This window comes from Lepidochelys olivacea (genome assembly GCF_965140295.1).
Source record: "Lepidochelys olivacea isolate rLepOli2 genome assembly, chromosome: 7".
Taxonomy (NCBI): domain Eukaryota; kingdom Metazoa; phylum Chordata; order Testudines; family Cheloniidae; genus Lepidochelys; species Lepidochelys olivacea.
Window position 1 is genome coordinate 114,115,727 of NC_140417.1, and position 18,604 is coordinate 114,134,330.

Here is an 18,604-nt window from a genome sequence, read left to right on the forward strand (position 1 = left end):
GTGTAGACCTGGCATTAGTTTGAGGCTAAGGTGAATGATATAATCAGATAAGTTAAGTGGAGTGAGTTGGAGTATTAGCTCCTAGTTATCACCCCATCTGCATCAATCTCTTTCTATGTTTAAATCAGCACCTTCTTGACAGCATGGGACCTGATCCAGCTAGCTACTGACCAGAGTCGGCTTGGATTAGTTTCCATTCTCTCCAAAGCACCATAGTTTGGGGCGGTGCAGATAAAAGCCTTCAGGGTTGTCCCATCTCTGTAATGAGGAAGCCAGGTTTGGGTTTGCAAAACCTCACCCTGAATTGGTTGGCTTCTAGATGTCATTTTATCTAAATGGCTCCACTCCAGTCAGAATACTGCAGGCCAAATTTTGTTCCGTTACTCCTGATCAGCACTTTGGGATTAGTTACCAGGCCCTGTGAGTGGAGAGAAAATCCTACCTCCAGCAGGATTGGTGGGTAAAGCACTTTTAGAAAGAAAAATAGGTGATTTTTTTTTAGTGCTTGGGGTTGCAGCCTTGACAGAAACAGTGCAAAGATGCTATTATGGGGTTCGGCGTGCAATCCAGACCACGGAGGGAGGGGTTGTGTCACCACTTGCCCTGCAACCCTGGGTGTTTTACAATGCTTTGCTGCTGTCACTCACAGCCTGGGGTGCTCACAACCAGTCTACAAGCATGCAGGCCATATCCTGAAGAGCTAGACAGCCCTGGTTCAGCAGGTCTCACCCCTATCTATAGCCTGTCTATAGCCCCACTCTGGCTTCCACCAGCTTTGGTTCAGAGGTGAAAGTAAGCTGGTACGCCCCAGTATGGCGTACCGGCAAGAGCTGGTGCACCGTACTGGGGCAGTCCGGCTTCCCCAGGGGACAATTTAAAGGAGCCCCAACCCTTTAAATAGCCGCTGGAGCCCCGCCGCCGCTACTCCAGGGCTCTGGGGGCTATTTAAAGGACCAGGGCGGTAGAAGCAGGGAGCCGCAGGCCCTTTAAATAGCCCCCAGAGGCCTGGGGTAGCAGGGGCTCCGGGGGCTATTTAAAGGGTCGGGGCTCCAGCTGCCTCTGCCGCCCCGGTCCTTTAAATAGCTGCTGGAGCCCCGCTGCTTCCCCAGGGCTCCGAGGGCTAATTAAAGGACTGGGGCAGTAGAAGCAGGGGAACCCCGGGCTCTTTAAATAGCCCCCGGAGCCCCGGGCTGCTGCTGCTACCCCAGTTGGGGGGTGGGTGGAGGAGGAGAAGGGGGGGCACTTACCTTATAGGGTGGGCTGGGGCTGGCTCTGACCCTCCTCAGCCCCGCCCCTTCCACCCTAGGCCCCGCCCCTTCCAGGGGCCTGAGCTGGCCCCAGCGTACCGGTAAGTCACTTGACTTACTTTCACCCCTGCCTTGGTTACAACCAGCAATAGACCTTAGTTGTCTTTGCCTGAGGACCGGACTGGTCAGAGAATCAAATACATGTTCTTTTGTCTAAGGCAGACCTGTTTACCAACTACCCAAGGCATGCCTGGTTTAAACACACTTTCGTCATAATTTCAACATATATCCATAACTCTTAATACACGCTGCACACATACATCATGCAAGACTATTAACAGTCAGTGAGTTATTCGTTTTCAAATGATACCTCAGAAGGCATATTTTATACAAACATTATTGCAATAGGGTGGGAATACAGGGATGCTTAGGGTCACACCTGCCCCTTTACAAAACTGTAGGAGGGTAGGCCCCTGGCTGACCCAGAGGTAGCAGGGCAGAAGGATAGCTCAGTAGTTTGAGCATTGGCCTGCTAAACCAAGGGTTGTGAGTTCAATCCTTGAGGGGGCCATTTGGGGATTGTCCTGCTTGGGTGTTGGACTAGATGACCTCCTGAGGTCCCTTCCAATCCTGATATTCTGTGATTCAGAGCCCTTTTTCCTGGACAGGGCTTCTGCCACCATATTTGCTTTCCCCTTTATATAGAAGAAACCTGTTTTGCCACCTTTCTATGTAGAGTCTCCAGGACATAACATCAGACAATATCCATAATTTCAGCTACCGGGTTTTTTACAAACACTTTACAAACATGTTAATGACCAGTGTGATGTTAGATTTCAAACAATATATTACATGTAATCTTTTAAATAAATATCCTGACACCAGTGTGTGAACTGTGATGAGCATGTCAGGCCTGAGGAGTGGCTGACACAGAGCAGTGAACCTCAAATGGGCCTCTGGGTCATAGACGCCCCACAGCGTCACGCTCCCCTGTGCTCTGAGTCCGAGGATTAGAATTCTGCTGATAAAAATTTCACTGTCAGCTCCACCTCCCACAAATTAAAAAAACCTCCAGTTTTTGCCAGTTTCACGTCAGATTCTTTCCCTACCCAAGCAAAAAGGCAGCTGTAAGCTTCATCCCACAGGAAAAGTTGGGAATTAGCTAGCAGGTAAAAAGAAAAGGGAGTCACACCCCTTGTTTCTTTTCCGGTTGTTTTAAATTGCGTGTAGTCACCTGCCAACACAAGACTTCCTCTAACTTGCTTTGGAGCCTCATTCAGGCCAGAAAGCATCGTACACGCCGGGGTGTTTTCCAATTGCCTTTGCAGTGAGATAATAGTTACATTTTTTGCCATACACATAGGAAAATATAATTGTCCAATTATGCTGAGAATCACAGCATACAGGGTCATGTACCAAACCTATTCGTATGTAGCCAGGTATCCTATCTTGTGTATATGCTAATTAAACTGGGTTATGTTACTCAGACAGCTTTATAAAATGAACATTTTTGTGCATAGAAAACCTTGTGCGAGGAATAAACAATAATTCTACTGAAAACTCTCTCTTTTGCTTGGCAATGCAGGATATTTAATTCAAAAACAGGAAGATGCACTGTCAGGGAATGCCTCTAATAACTGTGGTGGCACTTTTGTCCTGAGAAGTTTCTAGTGAATGATTATGTGGGCACCAGGCATACAGTAAACAGGATAAGATGGTTCGGGGTAGTGTCAGAAATATAAGATTTCAGTTACCAGAAGCACTGTCTATTGGCTGCTGTTGTTAGTTTATCATTAGACAAATGAGAAATGTATTCCATGTTATATAGACCAATGAACGGCATAAATGCAGGGGACTGGGAGTCAGGACTCCTGAGATCTGTCCCCAGTTTGTTACTGACTAGCTATGCCCCTTTGGGCAATTCACTCAACTCTTCTGTGCCTCAATTTCCTCCTCTGAAAAAACTGATATAATTATACTGCCAAGTACCTATCTTGGGAGAGTTGAGGCTCACTGGTGAAGAACAATGGGATGTGTTCTGGTCCCCTTTCTTATGTTGAGTAGCCCTTACTCCTCAGATGGCTCCATTGACCGTGGGTCTGAAATCTAATATGGGGCCACTTGTGGAATAAGGTGCTATTCAACATGAGTAAAGGTGAACTGTCCTTGAGAGATCCTTGGTTGGAGAGTGTGGTGCATCATTGTTAGGTGTTAGTGTTCCCCTTCCTAGTCATCAGCTGCTCTTTGGATTCCCTTCTAGTTTATATGTTAGCTTTGTTTGTCTTTCCTAACTATTTTAAATGTGAAGCCAAATTTTTACCTGCAAACTGGTCACCGCATCCTTGGAGAGTAAAATGGTAATAAACTTGGTGGTGTACACCACTGCCCTCTGCTGGATGGAATCAGAACTGTTCAACTGTGCCACAGGCCCTGTAGTGCAAATAGTTGGTGGAGATTCTCTGTTAGTTCAAGTGCTAGGGGAAGGATCTGAATTCTATTCCCTCTATGGCCACCATACGTAGCACAGTGACAGCTGCGAAGTCCGAAGTGGAAACAGATTACAGTATGAGATGAGAACCCTATTTTGGCTGGTTGCTGACCTGGACTGTGTTTTAAGGCTTCTTTGTTAAATGAATCCCTTTTGTTCATAGGCCCGGCTCCTCCTGTCATTTATGCTGGGGGAAATCACAGGTCGCTAATGGAGTTACACCTGATATCCTATAATTTTAATGGAGTTGCACCTGTATAAAATGCTGTGGGAGGAGAATCAGGCCCATAAAGTGAACTGGGATGAGAATATGCAGGTTCAGACAAGTCCTGAATGTCAGAGTGGACAGTATGGTTACTCACATCTTAACTGCTGAATTACAGGGCTCTTCAGCTGGTATCTGCCCCAGACATAAATAAGGTACTTTGCAGGTGGTTATGCACAGACGCCTTTGCAGGGGTATATGGAAAGGAAAAAGCTTAAGAAGTGTCCAAGAATCTTCATGGTCCTAGCGAAAGTAACTCTCTGACCAGTTCACAGTTGAGGCAGCTACTTTAGGTGAATGAAAATCTGGATGGGAGATCTGTATTGAGATTATGACGTTAAGAAGAAGTTTAATTAAATGGCTGAAGAGGAGCTATAGTAGAAAGGGAAAGGGAAGGTGTGTTGTCTACTGGCTACAGCACAAGTCTTGAGTAAAGAGACCTGAGTTCAAATCCTGGCTCTGTCTTTAAATCTCCCTAGGCTTGATCCTGCATTCTCTAGGTTCGGAGTTTTGCTGTTGACTTCAATGGGTACAAGACTGGACCCTCAGTCCCTCAATTTCCCCATCTGTAAAGTGGGGATAATATTACTTATCTCCCTCATACGGGGTGATGGAAAGTGCTTTGAGATCCTGGGGCAAGGATGCTATATAGGGGCATGATTCCTAGCCGAGTGGTGAAGATGCAGGTAGCTGGGGAGCTGCTGTTCGTCTCTGTTACTGAGTTTTCGAATTTAAGTCTTGTATCGCCAAGCAAATGGATGTAGTAAAATAAAACAAGAATAGTAGCACTAATAAAATTAGCAAATATGTTGCCAAGAAGAGACATCAAAGCAAATCCTCCAGATGGGCTGAGGAGATAAGCAAGTCATGTGGCATCAGAGGTGGGACTGAAAGACACTGTAACAAATTGTGGATGAATAAATTAGAATGAACCCAATAACGACAGGCTTGTTAGGTCTTGTGGCCGTTCCTTCATCCGCAGTATTTTTGCACATAGTCTAAGAAGGCCATTGCCCTTTGTTATATTTGCATTAGTTACTAGGATCCCCTTTTGCTTTGAGTCCATGCTGATATGGATTCCATCCTTATCACTCTAGCCGGATGCTGCATTTGCATAATTGAGTGGCACGATACGAAACAGAATGGGAATGTGAGTGACAATGTGGCTGCTTAATTAATAATAATTCAGACAGAAATATTTAATCTGCACCAGTTGATTTTAATTTTGATGGTTATTTTAAAAAGAATTGCCTAGTTCAAGGGGAACCAATATAAAATGCGGGGGCTTTCTCTCTCTCTCTCTCTTTTTGCTTGTGACTATGCAGGTATTCTTGGTAGGCTTGCTGTCACTGGAGCCAGGACAGGGTTGCAGGTTACCGAGGGAGTAATTTATGCCACAATAACCATGGGTACAGCATGTTTTCAAAGCCTGAACTTCTGGCATTGTCTTTGTATTTACTGTCATCGTAGCTGAGAGGAGCACCTGCCCAAACTATTCATTTCGTTACCACCGGCATTCCTCCCTTACGAGCATGGATGGATCACCACCACCATTTGGCACATTGTCAGGAGGGCGGGGGTATGGTGGGGGAGGTATTGAGAAGGTTGCAGTCACTTTTTGCCAATCAGTGTTTCATCCCATATAGAAAGAGTTTTTATCAGAGTACATCTGAATGGCGCTGCTTTTTACTGATGAAGATGTTGCAACCAGTGAAGGGGCTGATCATTAGCTGGTGTAAATAGGCATAGTTCTCTGGAAGTGGAGCCATGCCGATTTACACTAGCTGAGGATTTGTTCCAAAGTCTTCTAGGAGGTAAGCTGTAGAGTGGGAAATAATATAGTCATCGTCCTTTTGAAAGCTGAACTACCTGATTGGTTGATGGTGGGCCATTAACACGATACCCATGGGCATTCAGTGAATTTTGCAGTAGATAGTCTCCTTTCGAGAAATTGGCTTAATTAGTGTTGCTTTGCACTAATCACCAGTTGGAGCTATCGTATAACACTTAATTGGGAGAGATTTGGGGAGCAATATTGTAACATTGCTGTGGCTTCTGAAAGTTAATTTTCTTTAAAAATGAATACACCTACCTTACAGAATAATGCTTCAAGGAATCACAGTGAAGTCTTTTAACTATTTTCTCTGTTTTCTTCTCAAAAATGTCTACAATGTTAAGGTAACACTGCACTTGAGTGGACATCTAACTAAGTCCTGATGAGAGTAGCATAATGAGATCAGTATCTTAATTCTGTTCAGTAGGGATGAACATGCATGAATTAAATATGTGGTGGACAAATCTTGGGGTATGCCTCTGATGGATCTGTGTGAACCACACTAATAATAATGGGTGGCTGGCAGATTACATCTGTATCATGAACACCTCAGTCTTGTTGCAAATCTCATGGAAGTTGCTGGGGAGTCTCTCTATTGACTTCAATGGACTTTGCACCAATGACCAGCCATCTTCACCTTCTGCAAACCTTCATGACCTACATACATCAGAGCTGGGTAGCACTATACATAGTGGGTGTAATTTTCAAGCGTGGTCAGCATTGACCTCTGCTCTCATTTGAATGGTAAAACTCCCCTTTACCGCAATAGGAACGAAGTTAAGCCAATGCTGAGCACTCTTGAAATCCCACTCCTTATTAAGAACGTAATGGACAGTTACATACTGTTCTTGACTGAACATAAAAACAATCACTATTATTTAAGGCTATAATTTATTACTAATTCTTATTGCCACCACTCAACATCGCTTCACTGGTGCCAATGCTCAGATGTATGTCTTGCCATAGGTTCCATGTTGAGTCGATATAGCCGTGGCTCAGAAAGGGAACTATAAAATAACATACTATGAATCATTGCTTGTTGCATGGCCTTGCAGAGTTCGTTTTTATATACAGGAGGCAGGGGCTGACTCGGCAGGGACTGGACATAGCTTGCAATCGTGCTGCAGGTTTGGAAATTTTGGCTTCCAGTTGGGTGTATAAAATATATCATTGGAAAAATACAACCAAAATCTGATAGCGCATCTGAGGAAAGCTTTTAAATTGGAGACTCCTTTGAGTATTTGCAAAGAGAGAATCTCAGGTGCAAAACATCAAAGCAACAGTTTGGGCTAGAAGGAAAAACCGGATGGTGGGAGATCAGATTCACTAAGAAAATGGCCTTAGGAAATCTTCAACAGAGGAAAGTCCTGGGGCAGAGCCTGTGAGCTGCTGGTGACTCTGGCATGGTGCGAGGATGCTCTCACTTGCCTGATGTGAGCATGTGTGAAACAAACAGGAATTGCCACCCAGAAATACACTTGGTGACCAGCTTTGCCTTTGTTACAGAAGATGGAGAAGCAGTCAGCAGCTCTTACGAATCCTATGATGAAGAAGAGAGCAGCAAAGGGAAGTCAGCAACTCACCAATGGCCATCCACTGAAGCCACCATTGAGCTAATGAAAGATGCCCGCATCTGTGCTTTCCTCTGGAGGAAGAAGTGGCTGGGACAATGGGCCAAACAGCTGTGTGTCATTAAGGACACTAGGTTGCTGGTATGCAAACATTTGCATTTTCTTCCCCCCTCCCACCCCCAAATAACCTATTTTCTCAGACTGGCTTCTCAATACCCATATGGCAGAGAGTCTTATCTTAATTCATATGCTTTAAGAAATATCCACTTAGCCTCCATGTGGATTTCTCCAAAGATTTCCACTCAGTAACAGAACCAATAGAATACAGGCAGCTGATACCACAAGCCGAAGAGCAGGTAAAGTGGTATTGTTGCTAATTGTTCTAGAAAACAACGTGAGGTAAAATGTTCATCGATGCCAAAGCCAGAAGGGACCACTGACCATCTAGTCTGACCTGCTAAGTAACACAGGCCAGAGAACTTCCCCAAAATAATTCCCAGAGCAGAGCTTTTAGAAAAACACCCCATTTTGTTCTAAAAATGGCCAGTGATGGAGAATCCACCATGACCCGTGGTAAATTGTTCCTATGGTTAATTACCATCCCTGTTAAAAATTTACACCTTATTTCCAGTCTGAATTTGCCTAGCTTCAACTTCCAGCCCATGGCTCATGTTATACCTCCGGAGGCTAGATGGAAGAGCCTGTTATCAAATATTTGTTCCCCATTTTTCAAAAGTGCTTAAATCCCATTTTCAAAAGCGAATTAGGCACTTAGAAGCTGACATCACATGGAAAACCAATGGCATTTAGGGACAGATTTACAAAGGCATTTAAGTGTCTAAAGAAGCAGATAGTCACCTGACCTGTTTATGCACTTCTGAAAATCCCACTAGGCACCTAACTCCCATGTAAACTCAACCTAACTCACTGAAGAATTTTAAAAAATCCCACTAGGTGCATCTGTAGGCCCCTAAACACTTTTAAAAATCTGGCCCCCTAGGTGCCTAAGTATCTTTTGAAAATGGGACTTAGGTGCCAAAGGCACGTCAGCACTTTAGAAAATTTTACACATGGCCTAGTGGTATGTAAGCAAATCAGGAACTCCTTTGTTCTAATCCTGACTCCTCTGACAGCAACCTCCCATGGCTGTTATTTTACTCATAACGTTATTTAGACCCTGTAAAATCTTTTGAGATATAGTTTGTGTGAAAGATGCTGATGTATGAATCTGTGTGTGTGTGTGTGTGTGTATTTAGGTGGGTATATATCTGTGCTACATATTTTTGTGTCGTGTGTGTGTGTAAAACATCTGGACGCTGCAGCTGTAACTGAGTTGGGCCTTCTTTGTGTTATATGCAGCCATTACAGATGTGCATGGTGCTCCATTTGTGCTGAGGTTAGGAAGTGGGTTATGTTGAGTTTACATGCTTTTAATCTCTAACTTTACTTCTCTCCTTCTGCTCTCAGTGCTACAAGAGCTCCAAGGACCACACCCCTCAGCTTGATGTGAACTTGCTTGGCTGCAGTGTCATACACAAGGAAAAGCAAGTGAGGAAGAAAGAACACAAGCTGAAGATCATTCCGATGACCGCAGATGTGATTGTGCTGGGCTTGCAGAGCAAGGACCAGGCAGAGCAGTGGTTCAGAGTGAGTGGAGCTGTGTCACTTGGCAGATTAGCTGGAAGATAATCCACTCTCCCAGTGGAAAAGGGAGCAGTTCATTCCACTCTGCCCCTGTGGTAACTCCCTCTGCTGTACCCAGGGCTGGATTAACTCGGAGGCAAATAAGGCACATGGCTATGGCCCAAATTGGTAGGTGGGGCCCAAAATCATAGGCCGGGGTCCTTCACCACCTCCCCTTTGCCCTGCTGAGGGGGCACAGGCCACCCGCAGCAGTGCCCTCCTCCCTGGCACTGCAACCCTAATCTTGACCCCCCCATGGTGGTGTTTGGAGAACACGTCCACCCTGCAAGAGCAGCTCCTCTACCGGGGAGCTGGGACCAGTTTCCCCACTCTGGGCATTGCCACCTGGCACAGCCCCATTCAAGTTTGGTCCAGCCAGCCTTCCATCATGATGGGAGAAGGTGGCTGACCTAATCTGAGTGGGTGGCATTGCAATACTCCCTCCCCGCTTTCCCCTGGGACCCCCTCTCGCACCAGGCTGAGAGAAGTGTATGTTTGCCCCATTGATGGGTTAATCTGGCCCTGCTTGTACCTCACACCTGCCTTCTCGGTGCTCCCTCACATTCTGCCCTGACTGAGAAATGTGGTGAATAAGTTATTCCTTGCAGTTTTCTCACAGTGAAGAAGATAAAAGAATGTAGAAGGTCCTCTGATTCATTGAGGTGAAATGGCAGTCTCTCTCATTCACTCTTCTGGAATTATTTTTGCTGGCAGGGAACCTCTCCATCTCCTGCCCTGGATTCTCCATGCTGGGCTCTTCACACGTCTTCACAGGCTCAGCACTTCTGCCAGAAGAGTGTGCATGCTGGGATGTCAGTCATGTGGGGCCAGCAGAGTCAGATCAGCCGCGAAAGCTCTGGCTCCCTGCACCATGGTCTGAATTTAAGGGAAGGGAGGGGAGGATATGTTGCCAGGGAAAGAAGCAGCTAAAATGATCCTTTAGGATTGTTTAAGTTGTTGAGAGGCGGGGGGCGGGGGGGAGAAGAGAGGAAGAGGGGGTTAGAAAGAGGAGAGGGACAGAGAGTGAGTGACATGGGACAAGAGCAAAGAGTGTGGATATGAGGCTACATACCTTTACTATATTCATAGGGATTCAATGCACTGCACTGGAACTTAGCTGTACAACTCCCATCGACATTACTGTGGCTCCGCTTGGAGACTGTGCTCCATTCCACTGTTCTTCTGACATACACTGGCCTCATTCACAGCTGCAAGCACATAGACACATGCTCTGCTTCGTTTTCATGTCCAGGGCAAGCGTGTTCCCAGCAAACCCCTGCCACCTTCTCTATGTCGGAGAATGGAGAGGACCTCCCCAGCCCAACCTTTCCAGCCAGAATAAAGAAGGTCTTTCAGCAAGAGAGCACTGAACTCCCCAGCTTCAGTCTAATTGATGTTTAATGGAAAATGCTGCAGAGACAGAAGAACGCTTAATGCCTCTCTCTGTGACAATGTGTGGGAACGCTTTTTGGAGAAAGTCCCAAACACAGAATAGCCAAGGACTGTACAGGAAACATGGTTGTTTCATGGAAACTGCAGCAGAACAATGAACCTTTACAAAGATCAGTGATTAACTCAAAGCAAGCAGAAGAGCTCTGTTCACTTGCAGCCTTCAACACGCTCACTGGACTGATACAGCGGGCCAAGTTTTGCCCTGACTTAAACCCACTGCAGCCCCTTTGAAGTCACTCAGGTCACAACATGTCAAGTCAAGGCCGGATTTGGCCCTTAGAATTTCTGTTCATTTGAACTTTATGGGCCAGGCGTCACCCCGTTGAAATAAATTATGAAGAGTTACATGATTTACACTAACTGAGGACCTGGCTTTAGTGATTTCAGTTCCCAGGCCAGTGATGCAAATTGTGTCATCTTACTTTGCTCCTAGTGCCTAGCATCCTCTGAATTTTGTTTTCTGTTTACAGTCCACATGAACCCAAAACCTCAAAGAGAAATTCTGTCAGAACGGCTTGCTCCACCTACATTCATGTCTGCACCCTAGGAAACTGAGTTGGGCAAGGGGTTTGACATCAATCCCTAATTCTGGTTTTGCTTGCAATGGGTCCCAGGTTTTGGTCACTGTGCTCTGGTTTCTCTGAGCCTGCATTCATGATAAGCCTGCATTCATGATGCTTTTGACAAAGCCGGTCTGAGGTCCAAGTTTTTAACATTAAGTGAATTCTGGCATGATGTTGAGTTTTGCTGCCTATGTTCTGAATATCTCTGAAGATTATGAGTATTGGTAATTTTAACAACTCTTTTAGCTTGCTGCTTTGTTCTCTGTGCAGGTAATCCAAGAGACCAGTGGCCTTCAGTCTGAAGTAGTGGGTGAAGGCAATCAATACATTCCAGACTCCCACCGTCTTAGTTACCTCAAGGTACAGCTTGTATCTTTAGCCAGGTGATATTCAATGTGTAAAATGCTTTAAATCCCTTTTTTTAGAGCCTACTCCTTTAACAAAACACATGGAGAGTTTACACCAGTGCAGTAACTTTATCTGGGCAAGAAGGAGGCTGAGACTGATATGAATGCAACCACGCTTTACTGCTGAAAGACGCATTATTGGAACAATATTAATTTTCCTTTATATACATAGAGGGCATAAGCTAACCTCTATTATTCCTGAACGGCCATCTGCAAAGTTTCTTGCTCCTTCCACTGAAGTGTCTGGTGGAGACATGTTACTGGACGGAATGGACCATTGGTCTGACCTAGTGTGCCAGGAGCTATGTTCCTACCCTGACCCTAGTATAATGATTTGCCTGCATCCAAACTCTCCAAAAGTTTGGATAATTTCAGATCCAGATTCAAACGTTGAAGGCTGGGACCATCTCCAATACAAATAAATGTTGGGAGTCTTAAGAAACAGCCTATGGAGCAGCACAGAGGTGACTATCTGAGAGAGGGGGAACTGGAGATTCTCCAGTATTAGGCCATCACAGTAGCACAATAAACCCAAGTAGGTGCCCAGATACCATGGTGAGGGACACAGCATGGATGGATAGATGGACAAAAAGAGGCGGCAATGGATCCCATCCTACTTTTAGGAAAATATTTATTAAAAAAAATAAAAATTTAAGAAGCTTGGCCTGCAATTTAAAGGGGAAAGGGCTCTAACTAAATGCCTGCCAGGAGTGGATGGGTCTCCGAAAAGCACACAATATAGGCTAGCTCCAGTGATTTTAACAGAGCTACACTGCTCCAAACCAGCCAAGGGAGGGGGCCCACACGTTTAGAGACCTGGGTTTGCAAATGTGCCGGGGTTGCTACATAGGACATATGTGACTTTTCATGCTTCCTTCTGTGATGTCCACACCTGGTTCCCATAACGATCTCAATACTTTCCCAAAATTTCCCTTGACCAGCCTAGAGACCCAGTCCATGGATATTTTTTTTTTTTTTTTGCCAGCAAAGACATTCTTGGCTGATGCTTGGTGTTAATAATGTATTGCCTTGGCCCCGTGGTGCTCACGTTTGGTCCTCGTTGACAGGCGGAGTTGTCTGAAAGGCATTCTGTGGCATCAGAGAGCGGGAGCAGCACGGACGGCCACCCGGAATCCATCGAAACAAAAGATGGTAAAAGAAACCAATGTCTGGTGTAACAGGACACCCCTTTGCTTGGTCTTCTTACCCCACAGAAACCACAGACTCTACTGGGTGTGCGTTCACAGGACCATGTGTTTGAGTTCCCACTACTCCAGTCCCAGTGCAACAGTCTATTTACAATACCCTCTGTGCTTTCAGACCGCTCCTCAGGACCTGAGGCCTCTGTGAGCCTGAGCTCCCCCCACCCCACTGAGCACTTCCTTCCTGTGTCTCTTTATCCTGATGGACTAATTGGCTCTTTAGCCCACCAGCCTGATTATCTAATGCCCTCAATCTGCTTTCTGGGTGGGGCAGGGGGAACTAATTGGCCTCCAACTGATCGGAGAGCAGGTTCACCTGTTCACCCTCTGCACTGGGGAGAAGCTTGCCTGGATGGGTTTCTGCTTATTACAGATCACCAGCCCCACCCATTGCATTCACAGTGGACCCCAAACTGATCTGACAGCTGGTGAAAGCTGTAGACACATTAACTTCCATTTTTTTCAGGGACAGATGGAAAGGAAGGATGATCAAGTGGTTAGGGCTAGCAGTGTCCAGCCCCTAGCACAAGGGGGTGGGAGACGATTCTGTTGTGGTGGTCACCACTGCTGCATCCTGTCCTGACCACTCCTCCAGTGACGGGCTGGGGAGAGAGATGGGAGAGAGGGTCGGGTGGGCTGGGAGAGAAGGGGGTTGGAGATTGGGTGAGCTGTAGGTGGGGGGTGGTCAGAGATTGGGTGAGCCAGGGTCAGAGGGGAGCAGGAGGGAGAGGGGAAAGGGGGAAAGAAGGCAGAGAACAGGACCTATGACCACAAAAAGACCTGGGGGGCTGAGGGGAACATAGACCAACCGTGCCCTTCTAGGCGCTCTGCACTGGGGAGAGGGGTCTGCAGGATAGGGGGGGCTGGAGTCAGGGGCAGCTGCCCCCATAATTCAAGCACTGATTAAATGTTCATTCACTTTGGTCTACTCCCATTTCAGAGAGGACTAGACCAAAGCGAGCAAACTAACTAGTAATGCATGGCAGCTGGCTCCACAAGGTTGCCATGGCCCTAGGGTGAAATTGACTCTTTTTTACCATGATGCTGTGTGGCTTATGCAAACTTTGACTGGGACAAAATCGTATCCCTAACAGCGGGGTCCTGGCCTGTGACTGGAGCTCCTAGCACTGCAGTTATACCAATAATAAGGATGTTAGACTGGTACTTTGAGACCTGGGTCCACCTCTGCCAGACTTCCTGTGCTGTGTAAGTGGCTAAAGAGGCACTTAGGTACCTAGGCGTTTTTGAAAATCCCCTAACTCCTGTTGCAGTTAATGGGATTCAGACACCTAGGTGCTTTTGAAAACCTCGCTTGGTGCCTATTGGCATCTTTAGGCATTTAAATACTTTGAAAAATCTGACCCTTAGTCTCCCTGGAGTTTTATAGCTGAGCCCTGCCTCACAGGGGTATTGTGAGGATAAATACATTAAAAAAGAAAGATTGTGAGGAGCTCAAATGCTATGCGGGGAGGGAGAGCACAGAAATACCAAATGTGGCCCTTAGAGCACATCCTGCATGTTGTGTACAAATTAGAGTACCCGTTGGTGTGCACAGACTGTGTTGTTTATGAGGAGGACCTCGAATAAGTGATGCGTTTGTTTACTATTGACTCATTTTTGGCATTCACTGCTAGGCATTCTATATTTTAAAAAATATGCCCGCCAGCTAGTTTGGAATGAGAATCTTATGTATCGCTTTAACAGCAGGTAACATAGTTTGTCTGTAGCTCCAACAGCATAACTTACATACTGTCCATTTCTCTCTGTCTTTGCTAGTCAAGAAGAAGGGTACAACTGGCCTTAAACTGAGCAACCTGATGAACCTCGGGAGAAAAAAATCCAGCTCATTGGAGAGTCCAGAGAGGGCACTAGAAACTTCCAGTAAGCAACCAGAAGGATGTTACCATGAAAGAGAACCCACAATTTTGTATTTTCAGCCTAGCACCCTTAAGATAATTGTGCTCACAAGAGCAGGTAGCAGCATGAAGGATGAGTTGCCAATCAGCCATCAGCCCCTGAAAACATCAGAGATAGACGTAGAAGGCCTCTGTGCTTCCCTCCCCAGAAAGCAACATAAGACATGGGGTTCCTGAGCGCCCAACAGGGAGAGGTTTGTGTGGGATTTAAAGCTTTGGGTGAACAGGGCTCCATAGTTTTGCATAAACTTTGACTAAGGGCAGGTCTACACAGAAAGCTTCCATTGGCAAGCTATGTCTCTTGGGTGTGAAAAATCTACAATCCCTGAGTAACGTAGTTAGCTGACCTACTCTGGTGTAGGCAATGCCAGGTTGATGGAATAATTCTTCTGTTGACCTAGCTACCACCTCTCAGGGAGGTATATTAACTACAGCAACGGGAGAACCCCTCCTGTTGCTGTAGGGAATGTCTATGCTGAAGCGCTGCAGTGGTCCAGCAGTTTAAGTGTAGACATAGCCTAAGCATCCACAGTTGTTTGCTGCTCTGAACCTAACCTGAATTCTGAAGGTAAAAGTGTGACCAGTTTTCCACCCAGGATGCATGTCACAGCAAAATTTGGCTCCAAACCTTTACAGTTAACCTATGTGTAGTAAGCCCTCTGCTTTTTAAACCAGCAACCTGAGAACCAGACATGTCTCTGTTGACATACTGGCCCAATGGAGGCTTCAAATGTGCATGTGATTCCCAAGCCTACGTCCCAATGTGGTGGAAGATGTTACTAAGCCTGTATGTGCTTGCTTGCAGGTTACCTGAACATACTAGTGAACAGCCAGTGGAGATCCCGTTGGTGTCACATAAAAAATGGTCACCTGCATTTCTACCAGGACAAGAATAGAAGTAAATCTGCACAGCAACCTCTGAGTCTGGTGGGCTGTGAAATTATTCCAGACCCCACCCCTGACCATCTCTATTCTTTCCGTATTCTGCACAGTGGGGAAGAACTAGCCAAATTAGAGGTATGGTGGCCTATGTTTCTCCTAGAGAATTGTCGGGAAGGTAGCCATAAAAATTCCTACTGCCCTGCAGGGTAAACTCAGCTGAGTAACATTCTCAGAAGTAACTCTCTTTAGCCGCAGATAAAATGTTAAGTCTCCAGGACTGCTGGTAACTGGAAACAGACCTTCTTCATATTATGAAGAACACTAATCTTAAAAGGCCAGGATCTCAGCTGGCATAAATTGGTGTAACTCCATTGACTTGCCCTTCACTTACACCAGTTAGGTTCTGGCCCAGAAAGCACAAGTAAATCTATTCATATCTGCTACTTTCACTTGCCTGTATCCTGGACTGTTTATCTCTAATCTTCGTTTCCTCTGACATCAGCATGACTGGAGTAGGAGGAGGACAATGTGAGCAATTTCCTGTGTTTTCCAGTGGGTGGAATATTTATAGCTAAACAACAGGCTTGAAATGACTGCTACAAGGTCTGAAGGTGTTTAGTTTAGCCGATCGATCGCTGTATGTCTGAGGTGCCCAGTAAATCACAGACCATATGTCTGCTGGCAGATTTAAAAGCTAAAGAGGTGCTTGAAAAAATAACAGCAGTTTGTAAATGGGAGAAACTAAACTTCATCAGAGTGTCACAGTCAAGGTCCAAGCTGACTGGTTGGTTTCCAGGCAGTACTAGAACGTTGCACTAATTTTACTGGACTGGGAGGGGGAGGAAGAATTGATTCCAAAATATCGATTCCACATTTTGCCTGATTTAACAAAAATCTGCTTAATTTCAGGGTTATACAAGACCCGGTGACTTTTAACAACAGGGGTCTGTGCAAACTTTATCCAGTTTTGATTCACATGAGTCGTCGTCCCCCCCCCCAGTTTTGCTTTGTTTCTTTGAAACATTGGGGTTCAAGCCTAGTTTTGCAGTGTTTCAGATGGAAGCTATCTGAAGCCATCAGGCGTTCCACAGGGTTCTCCATTAGAGATGGTCTCAAGTCGCAAAATTCCTATCTGGACTGAGAACACTCCAAACAATGAACTGTGGCTCGAGCTGTTGGTGAACATTGAGGGTTTCAGTGTGTCTCATTACAAAGACATGGGCCTTATTCCAAAGTCTGATCTGGATTGGGGTATAGATTTCAAACCTCCCACGCACTCGGAAAATGGTCAGTGGATGTTTGGACACAGGGTTTTGATTCAGACCCATAAATCAGCCTCAGTTCTCTTGAAATTTGTCATGTTCAGAGACCCTGCAGATTTCATTATTCAAGTTTGTGCAGGTCTCCTAATACTAGCAATCTTGAAAGTCCTGTCCTCTACTGGTCAAAGATTGAAAATTCAGTCTTTCCTTGGCAAAATTGGATTGCTTGAAAGACTCCAGCCGGGGTAGGGCTATAGGCAGCTGAGATCTCCTCCACTGTAAGAGGGAAAACTCAGAGCCCTGGTCTTGGCAGGGAGGTAAAAGAGGAATTACTTTTAGAAATACTCTAGTTTAAAATATAAATTTAACTATAAAGTCTACGTGTGGGACCTTAATCCTTGTCAATTTGATTAATGTCAAAGCATTGCAGTTTATTTATCCTAACAGACCCAAGTAAATCTGCAATTTACCTTCCCATCTAAACCATATTAAGCATCTTGGAAACTGCTCTCTTTACAGCCATAAAAATCTGTTTCTTTGGCTATGTTGTAGGCCAAGTCTTCTGAGGAAATGGGCCATTGGCTGGGCCTCCTCTTATCAGAGTCAGGCTCAAAAAAGGACCCAGAAGAATTCACCTATGATTATGTCGATGCTGACAGGATTTCCTGCATTGTGAGTGCTGCAAAGAATTCCTTCTTGTAAGTCACAGTGGCAGCATTTTTGGCTTTGAAAAATTCCTTGATCTTCTAGGCAGATCCTGAGTGGGTGGTTGGCTGTGTGATGCATGATGCACTTGATCTCAAAAGAAGAGCAGCAGATCACATTCTCCTGATGCTCAGCTTCAGACACCTAGCTGGGCAATCAGGAAGGCAGTGTGGTGCTCATTCTCCTCCATTGTCACTCACAAGCGGGACTGAGGCAAGGAGACTGTGGATTGCACAAAGGAGCAAACCCTACCTCTGCCACAGAGGATACCCTGGCTGTGGAGTCAGTGTGGAGGGCAGACTGGAAGACCCGGTGTGTAGGGGTGGGGCTGGAGGCTACATTGCAAATGTCGTTTCCCAGCCATGGGTGGGAACACGGGGGGCACCTGCAGCTTTTGAAAGCATGTTGCTTTGGGTATTTACAGCTTAATGCAAAGGAAGTGCTGTGAGCCCAACACCTATATCGATAACCTGCCCAAGATAAGGAGCCAGGAGGAGGAACTCTACGATGACGTGGACCCGCCGGAGGAGACCATGGTACGGCTTTACAATGGCAGCAGTCTTCTGCTACTTGGGCCATTTGCTTATCCCTTTTCTCAGAGCAGCTGAAAGAATGAGAGTCGCTTTAAAGCTGTTGTGATTCGGGGTGATGCCGATCTGCCCACTGAATACCCCAGGGGGTGGGGTGGGGGAATCCTTAGAGAGCACTCAGACTCTTAGACAAGTAATTGCATTGAACCCTTTGGCCTCTAGATGGCAGCTTTGTAGCTATGATCTGCTGAAGACAGTCTCACGCATGGATATTTGGCTAGCAGGGCAGCAAAATACTTCAGGGCTAAAGATAAAGGCTGCTTGAATTGCAGATACCTCTCATTATAAAGGTAGACATTTCTCCCTGAACAGCCAAGGCTTTCTTCAGCAATACAAGGGGAGATCTTTTCAAGCATCCACTAAAAGTCAAACTCCCTTTGCTCCCTGGGAAAACCACCCAGAAATTTGCTAAATCTTTCAGGAAAATTCCCTTTCTTCCCTGCGGAGTGTGCCTATCTGCTTACCTAGCTTGTTTATTCAAAAGCAATAACTTGGACTCGCATGGCTTAGGGGATTGTTAGTGGAATACAGAGTCTT

The 18,604-nt window shown here is 45.7% G+C and overlaps 1 protein-coding gene across 1 annotated transcript in view; it reads left to right on the plus strand.

Moving 5' to 3' along the window:
• The window catches only part of AFAP1L2 (actin filament associated protein 1 like 2), a 118,498-nt gene that overhangs the window by 90,441 nt on the left and 9,453 nt on the right, over positions 1 to 18,604 (plus strand). The window contains exons 6-13 of the mRNA XM_084634147.1: positions 7,341 to 7,546; positions 8,873 to 9,052; positions 11,374 to 11,463; positions 12,578 to 12,662; positions 14,489 to 14,593; positions 15,434 to 15,645; positions 17,325 to 17,470; positions 17,902 to 18,013. Coding sequence (XP_084490273.1) covers positions 7,341 to 7,546; positions 8,873 to 9,052; positions 11,374 to 11,463; positions 12,578 to 12,662; positions 14,489 to 14,593; positions 15,434 to 15,645; positions 17,325 to 17,470; positions 17,902 to 18,013 — 1,136 coding nt within the window. The remainder of the gene's footprint in view (positions 1 to 7,340; positions 7,547 to 8,872; positions 9,053 to 11,373; positions 11,464 to 12,577; positions 12,663 to 14,488; positions 14,594 to 15,433; positions 15,646 to 17,324; positions 17,471 to 17,901; positions 18,014 to 18,604) is intronic.